Here is a 17,883-nt window from a genome sequence, read left to right on the forward strand (position 1 = left end):
ATATTATAAAAGTATTTTTTAAAAAATTTTTTAAATTTTTTATTTACTTCAAATTAATATTCTTTTGATATTTTGAAATCATTTTGATGAGTTGATATTAAAAATATATTTTTAAAAAATTATTTTGATATATTTTTCAGTGAAAAATATTTTAAAAAAATAACCGCAAATATTTTAGTTATGAAAAATATCATTTATTTTGTAGGGAAAAGTAAATTGAGGTTGAGAGAAGATATTTTTCAATTTCATTTTATGTTTTTAGATAATTTTTATGGATATTTAAGTTAATAAATTAATTTATTAATATTGTAAGGACATTTAATAAAATGGTTTTAGGTAAAACTAGATTGAAAAAAAAATTTTGTACTAAGAAAACATTAACCTAATTTTTCATTCATGTCTTTATTCTTTAATGGTCCCAAACTAGGTAGAGAGGCGTGCATCGTCTAAAGCAGATGAAAAGTTAAAAGAATAAAAGGCGAAGAGCGTGGTCATGCTGGCCCGCACGTGTGGCCTTTCCTTTTACTAGGGCAGGCTCACTAAGCCCCACATGGCTAGACGTTTGACCCATTGTTTTCACTTTTAGCTTTCTTCTTCCCCCTTGGTTTGTTTTTGTATTAATTAAAATAAATTAGTGAAATATGTGTTATGGCATGTCCGATCTAGAGGTTATTAAATTTTAATTGAGGTTAATTGAAATAAATAAATTAAAAATATTATTAAGTAGTCCATTGGCTCACGTTTTGCCGAAATCTTAAAACACATTATACTTAAATTAATCATTTTAATGGCTGAAATCTTTATTAAAAATAATTTTTTAGCGTTATACTTAATAATAGTTCATCATGCTACGTATTTAAAGGAAAAATCAAAATTTAAAAGGAAGTTGCTTTCATAATAAATTTGGTGGACAGCATGCAGATTGCATCATGACATTCTCTCTACAAAATATACTTGCAGCTAAAGGATAGTGCTTCTAGCTTTTCCCTTTTATATATATATCACAATAATTGCGCTAGATTATTATTTCTCTAGCTCCTTGAAAGTTTTCTTTCCGAAAATTACACAATCACTTCTCTCTGTTGTGAATATAACCAAGCTTTGTCCTTATAAATATCCTGTCTCATTTCCCTTCTAAATCTTCAAATCTCTCTGTGTGGTTAAGTAGGTGGAGCTGGCTATCGATCATGGAGGTTCAAGACCTAGATCAGTGCCCCAACACAGACCAAGTGGTTCTATTCATAGATCAACCAGACTCCAAACCCAAAATGTCGTCGCCACCACCACAGCAAGAAGATTCGAAACTCGAACAGTCACCACCGCCACAGCTACCAGACATTAAAGACTCTAAAACCCAAGCAAGAACAAAAACCCTCCGCCGTCTCAACTTCTCCAAACCCAAATCTCGTTTCACTGAAACTAACTACCCTCCCCATTCCAAAACCTTCCCTGAATCCGAAGAATACCAACCCTTAAACCCTCCCGAAAGCGCTACCTCCACAGATGAAGACGATGATGAAGAATGGTTTGAAAGCGAAGAAGAAGGAGTTGATGCTGGAGAGGCCAAAAAACATTCCAAGTATCGAGCGAAAAGGAAAAGAAAGATAAAAAAGAGAGCCTTGATTGAGTTCATATTGTTTCTCATAATCATGACCGGCTTAATTCTCTCTTTAACAGTTGAATCCCTAAAAAACAAGGTCCAGTGGGGTTTAGTTTTATGGAAATGGTGCCTTATGGTCCTGGTTCTCTTCTGTGGCCGCCTTGTGTCGGTTTGGCTTGTAGGTTTTCTTGTTTTTCTCATAGAACGCAATTTCATGCTCAGAGAAAAAGTACTCTACTTTGTTTTTGGTTTGCGCAAGAGTTTTCAGCATTGTGCATGGCTAGGACTGGTTCTTCTTGCATGGATGAGTATGTTCCATGATGTCCACAAATCCAACAAGGTCTTGAAGAGGGTTTTCCGTGCTCTAATTGCTGTCCTCATTGGAGCTACAATATGGTTACTAAAGATTCTACTTGTCAAGGTTCTTGCTTCATCTTTCCATGTTGCTACCTTCTTTGACCGCATGAAAGAAAGCGTCTTCCACCACTACATTCTCGATACACTCTCTGGTCCACCATTAGATGAGGATGAGAGAGAAACTCCTCGTCGACGGACGCTAAGGCATTCCAAGACATTGCCGGCGAAACTGAGGGAGCGGGCATCGAGATCTAAGGGGCATGAGTCGAGGAGCATCGACATGGAGAGGTTGAGGAAGTTAAGTACGATGAGCCGGGCATCTGCTTGGAATATAAAGAGGTTGGTCAGTTACATTAAGTCTTCAGGGCTGTCAACGATTTCGAGGACGGTCGATGGTTTTGGTAATGCAGAATCGGAGATCAACAGTGAATGGGAGGCTAGAGGCACTTCTCAAAGAATTTTCAGGAATGTCGCCAAACCTGGTGCCAAGTAAGTTCAATTTCTTCTGCTAGCCTTTCTGGTTAATTATATGAACATTTGATGTTATACAATCCTTAGAAGAGAGTACCATACAGTGGAGATAGTTAACCGATCTGATCAATTATGCTAACCTTGCTCGGTTAATTATTATAAAATTTCTTGAATATCCTAATTTTAGTTTATTTTCACTGAATTTCGTACACACATAATTATCTCTTTATTAATCTTTAATTTATAAAATGTGAGCAAGATTTAGCACCAAATTATATATATATCATAAACTGAAATGAATCGAAGTCTATGACTTATGGTAGCTAGCTAACATCTAAATCACATCTCTCCTGTTGATTCATGTCCAGAAAGAAAAGAAAAAAAAATCTCTTAATTTAATAAGAGCACCAAGCATCCAGGTAATGTAAATTTAAACATTTAATTTTTAATTTATACTTCTGATTTGATACACTAATTAAAGAAAGTGAAAAAATAATATTAAAATTAGCTTTCCAAAATACATATCTACCCATAAATAAGATGATGATGATATATATGGTAGTAATATATGAAATAAAATGAATTAAATTTTATATTTTTTAAATATATGAATTCAATTTAAATTAAATATTGTAATTGAATTTTATTATTATAGACAATTGGTTCTAATTAATAGCATGTTAAAGATTTTAATCTATACTTGTTTTTTCAAAATAAATTGTTTTTAACCGTTTTATATCTAATGTACCTTTTAACTTAAAGTTATTTAACTTATTTTTCTCATAAATTATTCTTTGTTTGTTTGTTTTTTTTGTAAGACTTTCTACTTTTCTCATAAATTATTTACGTCCTAGGCGATTTCCTGACAGTGGCATTCATCGGTGGTGTTGGGCTAGGCACGTTCATTTTTTTTTTTTTTTTAAATCAAGCCTGGAAAACCCTTAGACTACTTTTGCTTAAAAAATTATTCAAAATGATGGTTCAACTTCATTGCCAAATAAGCCCTACATACGAACATGGTCATTTGGTGGGGACAACTAGCTGGCTGCAAGAACATGCTCGTATTATGGGACGGGTTGCGGACAATGAAATGAAAAATTATTGTCCATTAATTTTATTAGTATTTTCTATATCTAATTAAAATTATTTTATATCTATTAATTGATGTTTTTATAATCATTTGGTGGGCACAATTTAATCCCAGCTGGTAATCAAACGAAGGAAAGCCTATTGCTCATTAATTAGATTTAATACTGCATTGATAGATAGATTAAAAAAAATGCCTTCATAATGTGTGCCCTTATGGCATTATTGTAAAAAACAAATATACATGCAAAATAGAATTATCCCAGGAGCATCAATTTCTTAGCATGTATATTCTTTAAAGTTAATCTTTCTTTTCTTTCTTTAAGCTATTGAAATACTTTTATTTTTTATTTTTAAAATACGTTTATTATATTTTAAACATCAATTAATTTTATTAGTATTTTCTATATCTAATTAACCTAATCCATGATTTAACCTAAATCAACATTAGCATTTCAAACACATGATTTTGTTAATTCACAATTAACAACAACCTAAAATTACTAATTAAAAACTTAAATGACTTCTAATTAATCTATTTCCTAATTCAAAACCATAACATTCAATAAAATTAAAATAACACTAATTAAACATAAATTATATCAAATTAATTGAGGAGAAGTGTTCAATATACCTCTAAAAGTGAAATGTGAGTGGTGATGGTAATCGGTGATTATTGTTTTGGCTGGAAAATTTCAAACCAACAGTTGGTAGAGAGAGAAAGAGGGAGGCTTCTACGTATGGAGCAAGAAATAGATATGGGTGATGTAGAGAGAAATTATTGTTTAAGGGCTAATGGAGGTGTTTTTAGTGGTGGAGAGAGAGAGAGAGAGAGAGAGAGAGGGGGGGGGGGAAGAAGAGAAAGGGAAATAAAAGTCTATCTTTATCTTTAATTCAAAATGAGTCGCAAATGCCATCCAAGAAATATGAGTCGCATGTGACATCTACGACACGTGAGTCACAGATGACATATGTGACTTGTGAAACTATGCTACATTCCTAATTGTTTTTTCAACTGTGTTACTTTATCAATTTCTTTTACTGGGTTGAAAAACAAAAAAACTCTCAAAGTTCAATGTATATCAATCAATCTTAGTCTCTAGTTGCTTTATTAGATTGGGAAACAATGGAAATATCTATGGTCGATTTAAAGGTGATGGAAAATAAAACATTTTGGTACATTTTTAGCCCCAATCTAACTTTGCTGATTTGTCTGGCAAAGTTCCAATAATCTACTTTGTTTCGAAAGGTTTTTTTGGACTCTAACATAGTAAAAAAAATTGATAAAATAATACAATATAAAAAATATTTTTTAAAAATAGCATAGTTTAGAGAGTCACAAATAATATGTATGTGATTCATGAGTCGCAATGTCAATTGTAACCCTCTTAAATCTGAAAACAATTTAATAAAAAAAAGAAGAGATGGAAGAAAAAGAAAAGGAAAAAAAAATATAAGACCTCAAAGGCACGCCGAAATTTTAATGACAACACCACCAACACCATTGAAAAAATCTCGATAAGATGAGTTCAATGACACCCAATGACACCAAGAAAGGTCATTAACAATGACCTGAGTGGGTCACAAGAGAGGTCCAAAGACAAGTGAGCCTCGACACCTTAGGGAAGCTCATGTGGCTTTCTTTGATTACCATTTATGACCTTCTTTAGTGTCGTTGGACTTATCTTGTCAAGATTTTATTTATGGTACCAATGGTATCATTACCAAAGCTTCGGTGCGCTCCCAAGATCTTTTTATTTATTTTTATTTCTCTATCTTCTGTCTTCACAAATTACAAGGAGGAGAGATGAGAGAGAAAAAAATAAAGAATGAAAAAAATGATCTGGAAGCACACCAATGCTCCAATGATGATACGATCGATATCATAAAAAATCTCAACAAGATGAATCTAACAATACTAAAGAATGTCATAAACGATAAACAAAGACGTCAGCCACACGAGCGGTCCAAAAGTTTTCACTTTCCTTTAGGCTATCAGTGTGACCCACTCCGATTATCGTTGATAACCTTTCTAGGTGTCATTGAATTTTTTCATCATGATCTTTCCAACAGTATTAGTAGTGTCATCATCGGAGTTTTGTTGTGCCTCTAGGGGTTTTTTTTTTCTTTTTTTCTTTCATTTGTTTCTCTTTCACTCTCTCTCCCCCTTTTATTTTTATTGAATCTTGTGTCCAACAAATTTTTAATTTAAAAGAGTTGCATATGACACTTACGACTCACAAATCACAAATGTTATTTGCCACTCTCTAAATTATGCTATGTTTCTAAATACTTTTTGCACTGTGTTATTTTATTATTTTCTTTACTATGCTAAAAACAAACACTTGTTTTCATATTGGTTAATTTGGTTATCATCATCTCAGATTAATTGATTCTCTAACTTTCGAGTTTCACTTAATCAGAAAAGAAAAAAAAATAAAAAAAATAAGTAAAGAAAAACATGAGCCATGTAAAATTCATGGTTAATTAGAGGATGCTAATTAGGGTGCCCATGCCACGCTGCTGGCCAGATTAAACGTTGATTTAATAATGAAAATAAAGAAAATACATGGATGATGTTAAATTTTGAGTTGACAATAAAAAATCTAAAATACGCATTGAAACCTTATCAATATGTTGAATAAAATTATTAAAAAAATTATATATGTAAATAAATGCTAAAAAAAGTTAATGACAATTAAAAACTGAACTGAAACATCAATCGATGGGTGCAAATAAAGAATTATAATCCCATGATATAGCATGCTATTTATAATATTTATATAATTATTTGTCATTTTGTTTTGCGAGCAAAAAATAATATTTGAATAAAAAACAAAACACCTTGCTAGCATAGTTCCTTCGCTTTTTATTTATCTAGTGTTGCCCTCATGTTGTAGGCCATTTGATAGTTTGGGTTCCAAATCAAATCATGTTGGTGTTGATTTGGAAAGTGTCATTTGATCAAAAGGCCCCACTGTGACTCGGTTGCACCATTTAAAATTCGATATAGATCCAAAATAATTTCGGGAAGCTTCCATTTCAAAGCTCTATCTAACTTGATCAAGCTCAAGGATGAAACAAGAAAATGTCAAAGGAAAAATTTGCAAAAAAGAAAGTTTAGGGAGCAAACTGAAAAGACAATGTCATATTAGATTGACCTTCGCTCGTAGAGCTATTTATTCTATCGTAGATGTTTCTGAAACACCTCTAATAGAGGGACAAATATGTGGTGTAACGGTCTAATCGGCTAAATGTGTGGCTAGGATCATGATATGATCATAATGAGCTAACCTGGTTTAGCTAATTGTCTCTTCCACCTCTTTTCGTTCCCTTTCTTCTTGGTTAGGCCTTTATTGAGCTTGTGTGAGATGAAGTTTGAGACTAAACTATAGAGCCACAAAAGAACTAGGGAGTAAAATACAAAAACAAAAAAAAAACCCAATAGTTTTTAGAGAACCAAAGAACAAATGAAAAAAAAAAACTTTTCTATCATTTCCTTTGCCTTTCTTTCTTCCTGGTTGAGAATTCATTGAGCTTAGGTTGAATGGAGTTTTGGATCAAATTAAAGAGCTATAAAATAATCAGGAATCAAATAAAAAAAATATAATATTTATCAAAGAACTAGGGACTAAATAAAAAACAAATAAGGGACCAAATTTTAAAAAATAACAGAAGCTGTTGTGATTGGATGATGCACATGTTTTCCTCTAGGACCCGATACGAACCTTTTGTATGTCGTCAAAATTGTCTTGTTATCTCCTCTATCCCATGAAGATGTGTATTGTTGAATAATAAAAAAATATATATATAGCTTTTACATCCTTTTTACTTGAAAAAAAAAAAAAATTCTTTTGCGGCTGTCCATAGTGATTCATGAGACAAATATATGTTTTTTTTTTCAATTTTTTTTTTAATAATGCTAGTTATTTGATCAATGATGTTTAATAAAATCTTTCAAGTTTTAATGTAAATAATCTGCATATAACTGGACTAAAAAAGTGTGATTGGGTGCTATGTGTCATAAATCCCACAATGAGACAAATATAGGAAACATGTTGGGGTATGTATGCATAACGTTGACAACCATCTCTCTTTTATTTTTGTGACCATGAATTTATGTTTTCGAGCATGAATTCACTAGTTTCAGTTCTTAGCAAAACATTTAAAGTTGCTTTGGGATCCTTCTAATACCCCAACATAAGTTTAAATGTAAGTGATAAAAAGAGTATATGTTGAAGAAGTTATGTACAATGATCATTTTATGATCACTATATATGCCTATATTTGTTGACATATTTTTCCCATTTTTGAATGTTTTAAGGTATATAGAAGAGGAAGATCTACTAAGGTTCTTGAAGACCGTGGAGGTCTATACCATATTTCCTCTTTTTGAAGGAGCTGTTGAGACTGGAAAAATCACAAAATCTTCTTTCAGAAATTGGATGGTAAAAAATCCAAAACCCACTTGCTTTATTTTTGGTTTGAAAGGCCTCACCTTATTATGTTTACATATAGTGAACATGAAAAGTCCTCCTACGTCAAAAGATGCTTGCTTTCAAATTAGGATTAATAATTTATTGTGTAGTTGAAAAAGAGATTTAATGCTTAATTAATTATTACATCATCACCAACTGATCAAGTCTATATGGTGTGGATTCGATTCCATGATTCCATACATAGTACCATTTTCTCTCCTTTAAGCCCTCTAATTAAGGACTAAAATGGCATTTACTTTTTCCTATATTTATTATGGGAAAGAACATCAACAATCTTTTCAAAGACAAATAATGTTCTTCTTTGCTATGTTTATGTTTTCAATTGCTAGGTGCATGCCTATGTTGAGAGAAAAGCATTGGCACATTCCTTGAATGATACCAAGACTGCTGTCCAGCAACTCCACAAGTTAGCAAGTGCAATAGTGACTGTAATTATAATTGTGATCTCCCTTTTGGTAACGGGATTAGCGACGACCAAGGTTTTGGTTGTTTTCACATCTCAACTGCTACTCGTGGGGTTCATGTTCCAAAACACTTGCAAAACTATCTTTGAGTCCATCATTTTCGTCTTTGTTATGCATCCTTTTGATGTTGGCGATCGTTGTGTTATCGATGGCGTACAGGTAAACTTTTTTTTATTATTATTAAGCCCCTAACTAGCTAGCTAGTCACAACATAGTTGAACCTAATTTAATATATATATATATATATATATATATATATATATATATATATATATATATATATATATATATATTATATTGCAGATGATTGTGGAAGAGATGAACATTTTGACAACTGTGTTCTTACGGTATGATGCGGAGAAGATATATTATCCCAATTCTGTTCTTCTTACAAAGCCTATCAGTAATTTCAGAAGAAGTCCAGACATGGGGGATGCTATTGACATCACCATTGATGTCTCCACTTCTGTTGATGACTTCAATGCTCTCAAGAAAGCTATACAACTGTAAGTTATTAATCTCATTTGCATTTAAAATATTTCTAGTGTTAGACATAATTAATTCTTAAAGTAATTAGCTTGCCCAAATCACACTTTTTTTGCTAATAAAAATCAATAATTATTAACAATTTTTCTCTATATATCTAGCATATTATGTAACACATATATTGGTAATATGCTGATAAAATGCAAAAGCTTTAGAGATTGGTCAATTGATAATTAGTAGTATTAGTTTTCAAGAAAATACCATTATGGAATACTGCAGATACATTGAGAGCAAACCAAAGCACTGGAACCCAAAGCATACATTGCTGGTGAAGGAGATAGAAAATCTAAACAAGATGAAGCTTACTCTATGTGTTCAACACACCATGAACCATCAAAACTACGGGGAAAAGAGCGCTCGAAGATCGGAGCTTGTTTTTGAACTAAAGAAGATTTTTGACAACCTTGGCATTAAGTACCATCTCCTTCCACAACAAGTACATCTTATACATGTAGATGTGATCGGCAATGGGGGAATGTCAATGTAATCCTGATACAAATGCAATTATTTGGAGTGAGAAAAGAAAATTATCACACATTCAATATGGCCATATACCAGCCATTCTCTTAATTGCATGTGTTTTCTTTTCCTTTTGTTAACTTCTTTTTTGTAGCTTAAATTACTGCGAGAATTAATGATGGAAAAGAAAAAATTATATATAGGGAGTGCTTTTATAGTTAATAAAATTCTTTTCTCATTTCATATCGATCACATTAGTAGCCTTGTAGTGAATACTATATATGAATATATCGATCATGTTAATTGGCTCTGCGAGGGTAATATGATTTCGCGTAGGGAAAACTTCGTTCTCTGACCGTGATATAGTCAGTCTTTTCAGACGGGAGAATCAAAGAAGTTTGCGAGCGAGTCGGTCTGGCTTGCAGGGGACGCTTGGAATAATTGTTCTATATAGCATTCTTCCCGGCTCAGACCAGCTCAGCTAGAGGAGCTTTATCAGCAAACCTGATGAGTTCATCATCCACCACAACAACCAGGACAACATTATTTGTGGCAAGATGTTGGCCTCTGACAAAATTGCAGGAGCAATATATGACATTCTAGGAGCAACAAATCCTGCTCAGCTCAGCAACCTACAACAGCGAGCAATATATGACATTCTAGGAGCAACAAATCCTGCTCAGCTCAGCAACCTACAACAGCACGTAATTTATGGAGAGACGCTGGAGCCTGACAAAATCCCATAAACAACAATCAAAACTTTAGTAGCAACAAACTCTCCTCAGATCAGCAACCAACAAGATAATGTAATTTATGCTCATTCTATTCTGTATTTGCATCTGCTTCTTGCCACTTTCTTTCCTCTGCATCTTCGTCACTTTCTCTACTGATTTCTGCACTTTCATCTCCCTGTTTCTGCAGATTTTAATTGCAGAAAAATGGAGCAAAGACGCGTTTTTTCTATCGGCTTATATATAGTCTAATATATCTCTATTTAAAAAAGATTCAATGCATTAATTCTAGGAAGCAAATCCCTACAAATTTGCAGTAACAAAAACACACAAAAAAAACTGAAATATTCTTATTCCTATTCTGATTTTAGCAATTAGTTTCCATTGATCAAATAGTGGTATAGCTCCTTTCTTTCCTTCCATAGCTGTGACCATGAAGCACTAGCTGCTCTCTTTGAAATCAGACAAAAAAAAAACATGGCCAACATCTTCCTTCGGTAAAATTACTTCTAATTTTATCTTCTATGAACTTTCTTATTTTAGTACCTTTTCCAATTGGTACTTGGTCCAAAAAAGGGCTTCAAATTGGCCTAGAATTGGTCTTTAAATTTTAAACATCATGCAATTGTGTCCCTGCAAACTCGGGCAAAAAACAAAATCCTTCACATGGTAGGAATCTCTGCTTTCACATTAGATATTCAAACAGGAATATCTTGAGCTCTTGATATCAAAATCAAGCAATTCAAAAGCTTAAATTTATCTACGCGTCCAGGACTACAACTTTGATGAAGGAGTCGAAGCAAGATAAAATCGTTTCAGATAAAAGATTCTAGCATTAATCTGGTTGATGAAAAAGGGTCTTCAGATCTAATTCAAAAACTGACAATGTTGAATATCGCGATATGAATGAGAGTATGACCTAAGAACAAATCAACAAAATTTATGACGGAAATAGTGTTTTTAGTGCAAAGCTCAGGTCAGGATCCTTCTCACGGTAAAATTCTCTACTTTCACGTTAGATATTCAAATAGGAATATCTTGAGCTTCTAATATCAAAATCAAGCAATTCAAAAATCCCAAATTTATCTACACGTCCAGGACTATAGCTTTGATGAAGGAGTCGAACTGAGATAAAATCCTTTTAGAGAACAAAATATGGCAGTTATATGGTTGATCAAAAAAGGTCTCCTGATCTAATTCAGAAACTGATAATGCCGAGAATCCCGATATGACTGAGAGTATGACCTAAGAATAACTCAACAAAATTTGTGATGGAAATAGAGTTTTTAGTGCAAAACTCGGGTCAGGATTCTTCTCGCGGCAGAATTCTCTACTTTCACGTTGGATATTCAAACGAGAATATCTTGAGCTTTTGATATCAAAATTAAGTGATTCAAAAATTTCAAATTTATCTCCGCATCCAGGACTATAACTTTGATGCAGGAGTCGAAGTGAGATAAAATCGTTTTAGAGAACAGAATCTGGCAGTAATCTAGTTGATCAAAAAGGGTCTTTCGATCTAATTCAGAAACTGACAATGCCGAGAATCACGATATGAATGAGAGTATGACCTAAGAACAAATCAATAAAATTTGTGACAGAAATAGAGTTTTTAGTGCAAAACTCGGGTCAGGATCCTTCTCGTAGTAGAATTCTCTTCTTTCATGTTAGATATTCAAACATGAATATCTTGAGCTTTTGATATCGAAATCAAGCGATTCAAAAATTCCAAATTTATCTACGCATCCAGGACTATAACTTTGATGAAGGAGTCCAAGTGAGATAAAATCATTTTAGAGAATAGAATGTGGTTGATCAAAAAGGGTCTTTCGATCTAATTCAGAAACTGACAATTCCGAGAATCACGATATGAATGAGAGTATGACCTAAGAACAAATCAATAAAATTTGTGACAGAAATAGAGTTTTTAGTGCAAAACTCGGGTCAGGATCCTTCTCGCAGTAGAATTCTCTTCTTTCATGTTAGATATTCAAACAGGAATATCTAGAGCTTCTGATATCTAAATCAAGGGATTCAAAAATCCTAAATTTATCTACGCGTCCAGGACAACAGCTTTGATGAAGGAGTTGAAGTGAGATAAAATCATTTTAGAGAACAGAATCTGGCAGTAATCTGGTTGATCAAAAAGGGTCTCTTGATCTAATTCAGAAATGGACAATGTCGAGAATCCCGATATGACTAAGAGTATGACCTAAGAAAAAATCAATAAAAAATGTTATGGAAATAGAGTTTTTAGGGTAAAACTCGGGTCAGGATCCTTCTCGCAGCAGAATTCTTTTCTTTCACGTTAGATATTCAAACGGGAATATCTTGAGCTTTTGATATCAAAATCAAGCGATTCAAAAGTCCAAATTTATCTATGCATCAAGGAATACAACTTTGATGAAGGAGTTAAAGTGAGATAAAATCATTTTAGAGAATAGAATCTGGTAGTAATCTAGTTGATCAAAAAGGGTCTTCTGATCTAATTCAGAAACTGACAAAGTCAAGAATCTCGATGTGATTGAGAGTATGACCTAAGAACAAATTAATAAAATTTATGATGAAAATAGAGTTTTTAGTGCAAAACTCGGGCCATGATCCTTCTCACGACAGAATTCTCTACTTTCACGTTAGATATTCAAACAGGAAAATCTTGAGCTTCTGATATCGAAATCAAGTGATTAAAAAGCCCAAATTTATCTACGCATCTAGGAATACAACTTTCATGAAGGAGTTGAAGTGAGATAAAATCGTTTTAGAGAACAGAATCTGGCAGTAATCTAATTGATCAAAAAGGGTCTCCCGATCTAATTTAGAAACTGACAATGCTGAGAATCCCGATATGATTGAGAGTATGACCTAAGAAAAAATCAACAAAATTTGTGATGGAAAAAGTGTTTTAGTTTCTCGAGGCAGAATTCTATACTTTCACGTTAGATATTCAAACAAGAATATCTTGAGCTTCTGATATCAAAATCAAGTGATTCAAAAATCCTAAATTTATCTACGTGTCCAGAACTACAACTTTGATGAAGGAGTCCAAGTGAGATAAAATTGTTTCAGAGAACAGAATTTGACAGTAATCTGGTTGATCAAAAAGGATCTCTTAATCTAATTCAGAAACTGGCAATGCTGTGAATCCTGATATGACTGAGAGTATGACCTAAGAACAAATCAATAAAATTTGTGATGAAAATAGATTTTTTAGTGCAAAACTCGGGTCAGGATCTTTCTCACAGCAAAATTCTCTGCTTTCACGTTTGATATTCAAACATGAATATTATGAGCTTTTGATATCAAAATCAAGTGATTCAAAAATCCTAAATTTATCTATGTGTCCCAAACTACAACTTTGATGAAGGATTCAAACTGAGATAAAATCTTTTTAGATAACAGAATCTGATAGGAATCTAGTTGGTCAAAAAAGGTTTTTGATCTGACAATGCCGAGCATCAAAATTTGACTGAGAGTCTGCCCTAAGAACAGTGATCCCTAGGACCCAATAAAGGTGTAGGTTAATTTTTCAACATGTCATGAGTGACAGAATATAGCTAGGATGGTCAGATATGATACAAAAAATCACGACAGCAGCAAAACTAGTTTTGTTTTTATGTAAATTCTGAGGGATTTATCCAACCTTAAAGACCAGATAAAGAAGGAACGAATTTAGGATTATGAAAACTCCTGATCAATCTAAGAAAACCTGACGATTTTGGCACTATAGACGAAGGATAAAGAGAGTAAAAAACAGCTCAAATAGGGTTCAAATAAAAATATTTATTCTCTGCTTTTATCAATCTTCCAGCAAACATGAACTAAACTCCAACACTCAGTTCAAAAGAAGTATACACCGTCTCTAGCATATGGGGTCCAAAAATGAGCTACAACACCTGTTTTGTGGATTATTTTTCCAAATACACTTGGATTATACCTTTGATGGGGAAATGTCTTGTTGAAGGAAAATAACATATTTCTGCCATCTTGTTCTTAGATGAGAAAATGTTTTGTTTAAGGAGTTGTCACTCAATATTATGGTCACTAGGAACCATAACTAGTCAACATAAATTCTATTATAAGGGATTGGTAACATAAAAGGAAAGATATTATCGCCCCTTAAACGTCTTGCTTGAGGCAGGCTGCATTATTAGTTTTGTCTTAAATTACTAAAAAGTTTGTTAGTTTATGCTATGATGGTTTGATTTGTAATATTCCTGACTTTAGCTTCAATAAATATTCAAGTACGGATACTTCCAACTCTAGTGTTGGTAAATATTACGTATAATATTTCTAACTCTAGCGTTAGTGAATAAACCAATAAAATAAATTTAAATCAATGCATGCATATTTTATTTATTTATTTTTCTCTAAAATAAAAATAAAAATAAAAATAAAACATATCGTACACCAGATTTACATTTCATATTAAAAATCTATAGATTAATTATATAGTGAAATACCTAAAAAAATATGATGTACCTAAAAATAAATTCAAAAGGGTCCATGATTTTGTTTTTAAAATTTTCTATTATCATAATGGAGCTTGTTTGACCAGATATCAAAACAAAAATGAATAAAATAAAGGGATTGGCATAAAGGTGTGTTTTGTCAAACACACCTTTGGCCGAAACAGATTGGCCGGATGGTTACTGTGCATGCATGCCTGGATTATTCACGCATGCTTTGCACAACGAGACTGTATTAATATTTCTAAAGGGAGGGAAAACAAAAGCTTACCTGTGTAGTTGGGAACAAAATCAACAATGATGGTGTATCGGACGATGCTCTTTCTGTTCCTCTTTTCGTTTGTTTTCTCTTTGGTTGTTCTTTTCTTCAAATTTGTTTTCTCTATTCATATTCTCTGGTTTCTCTCCCTCTTTATTTTTTTTCCTTGTTTTTGTTTGTTTGCTTCTCTCTCTCTATTTACTGGTCATGTGTCACTGGCATTGAGAAGGACTCTACTTTGAAAGGTGGATGGCCAAATCACGACTGAGGAGAGAGTTGCTGTTGAGGTTGTGGCTCTCGGTGATGGCTGTCACGATGTTGCTGCACTGCTTTCTTGAGTTTGCTCATGGTTGCTGGAATTTTTGAAGGAGATTCTACAGTCTTTCTCCTTTGTTTCACTTTGCCTCTTGGTTTACTCTCCTTGCTATTTTTTTTATTGTCTTTCTCTTTGTGAGTTTTTTTTAGCCTATCTTTATCCCTCTCTTTTTTTTGTTCACCTTTCTTTGGCCTTTCATAACGCCAGAGAGAGTAAATGAAGTCATTAACAGTCCTGCTCATGCAAAACTGTTAATCGATTTGGAAACGAAATCATGGGTAGGAGACATGGTCCGGGTTTGGTGTCATTTCTTCCTGTAAATGCACTACCATAAATTCTCTTAAAATCAACGGAATTACCGACGAAACAATTTTTTTGATTATTTGTGGTGATAATTATCGACAAACACTATTCCATCTGTAATTTAGACGATATATATTGACGAAATACTGCGGTCTGTATATACCGACAGAATTATAAACGGAATATTCATAATTGAAAAAAAAAGTGGTTTGCTGACATGGAACTTTTTGAGGGCGATTTTATCGATGGAATCACTGAGGGATTGAAACCGGGATCTTCGTACAGTAACATAACCAATTCATCGTCAAACTTGTCGACAGAATCACCGACAGAGGTATTTCGTTGGTGATTTCGTCAACAAAAGTTAATATATCATCACTCTACCGACCCTCTCCTCCTCTATTTCTCATTCTTCTTCCCCATCCCAACTCTACCCTCCCAAACTCAAAACAACAAGCCCAAAAAAAAAAAAATCCCCCTATTCTCAGAATAAGTCATATTTCTTTAAGTTTTGTGGTCACATCATCCGTGCTCTAGTTTATTATGGATTTTATTATTTTTTGTAAGTAAATCTATCTTTTTTAATTTTAACATTTAAATGTCAATTTTATTTATCTTTTAGTATATGTATTTTGTTAGTGTATGTACATGTTTTATTGTTATTTCTCAAACAAACTTGTAGTATATGAATGTATAATTTTGTACTTGTTATGGTTTGTTTTAGATTTTGTAAAATTATAATTCATTGTAAATTGTTGAAACTTTGTTGAATTACCGAATTACATATGTTGTGGTGAAATAATTAATAGCTTGTTTAGCTGGTCCGTTTTAATTTTTATCAATGTTATTGCGGAGTTGTAATTTCCATAAATTTACAAGTATAAATTTGTATGGATGTTGATAATTGATAATTGATAATGAATATTTATAAGAAGTTGTAATTAGCTTGTTGGTTAATATCCAAGTAAACCAATATTTTTGCAAATTTATTTACCTAACATAGTTAATTAATACATGTTGTCATCATAATTTTATAGATGTTCGATAGAAGTCATGGATGATCATTCATGGATTTATCGAGATTCACCCCAAGGATTGCGGAAGATGAATTATTGTAATAGAGTTCAACATTTTATTAATGTTGCAACATCTATTTCTATAAATTTTACTGGAGGCCGTATTAGGTGTCTTGTAGGAAATGTGAAAATAAAAAGTATTTGCATCCAAATATTGTAATAATGCATCTTCTACATAAATGGTTTATGGAGAGTTACTTGTGTTGGTATGCACACAGAGAAGTATTTGTTCTAATAAGAACATGGAAGAAAGGGTGGTTGGGTCAACTTCTAGTACTAGCAATGTGCACAAAGTTGCAAATGACAATAGTAATCCTTATAGAAATATGGTTATGGATGTAATGAGAATGAATCAAGGTAATGTCAGTTAATGTTCAACTGTAGAAGAAGAACCTAATGCAGATACAACTAAGTTTTTGATCTATTGAAAGATTATAACGAATCATTATGGGATGGCTGCGCGATCTACGGTAGTTTTGTTAAGAGAAGGCTATTAAAGCTGTGTTTTTCAGCCAAGGTAAGGATGGTTTTTGCATAGTGAGGGGGAGCTACTCAATGTGGTTATGAGCTGTGGTGAAGAGGCTGTTATTGGTGAAGATGATAGCATTTTTTTTTTATATGGCTGACAACTCAATTTGTCAAGATAAAGTTAAGGTTTTTTGCATTTGTACGAGGGTGCGTGAGCGATCTAGAGAGAAAAAATGTGGAAAATAGTTTGTGAATTTTGTTTTTGTCTCCCCTCCCTTTTCTAGTGTGTGAGATAACCATCTATATAAGCAAAATGATTTGCTTTTTTTTCTTTCAATTACTTGGTTCCAAAACAATCTAAATTTTTTGATCCTTCATTTTCTTCCTTTTTATTTTGGTCCTTTTTCCTATTTATTATATTTTTTATTATTTTTATTTTGTTTTTGTATTTTGATTTTTTTAATAAAGCAGCATTAATATCAACTTATTGAGAAAAATTAATTAGTTATTTTGAAATGTGTACATTAACAGTAGAATGTGTTGAAAATAGATTTTTAAATTTTGATTTTTTTTTTAAAAGATACGGATGTCACAAATATAGCAAGAATAATTTTTTTATTTTGAAAATATTTAAAAAAACAAAAGACAAAAAATAAACTATAATCATAATATTAATTTCAAATATTTCTCGTAACTCTGTTTATAATAGCAGCTGCAAATAACTTGTGAGAGAGTGCAAAGAGTTTATTAGACCTTGTCAGCTGGTTCGGTGAAGAAGGTAT

At 32.6% G+C, this 17,883-nt stretch overlaps 1 protein-coding gene across 1 annotated transcript; it reads left to right on the forward strand.

The window, feature by feature from the left end:
* Positions 1–1,020: 1,020 nt before the first annotated feature.
* Positions 1,021–9,725, forward strand: LOC118047244 (mechanosensitive ion channel protein 10). Its single transcript, XM_035056487.2, has 5 exons — positions 1,021–2,446; positions 7,839–7,962; positions 8,343–8,636; positions 8,781–8,983; positions 9,243–9,725. Exons 1-5 carry the CDS (start codon positions 1,188–1,190, stop codon positions 9,508–9,510), a joined length of 2,148 nt encoding a protein of 715 aa, XP_034912378.1. The 5' UTR covers positions 1,021–1,187; the 3' UTR covers positions 9,511–9,725.
* Positions 9,726–17,883: the final 8,158 nt, after the last annotated feature.

Source organism: Populus alba, chromosome 13, assembly GCF_005239225.2.
Source record: "Populus alba chromosome 13, ASM523922v2, whole genome shotgun sequence".
NCBI lineage: Eukaryota > Viridiplantae > Streptophyta > Magnoliopsida > Malpighiales > Salicaceae > Populus > Populus alba.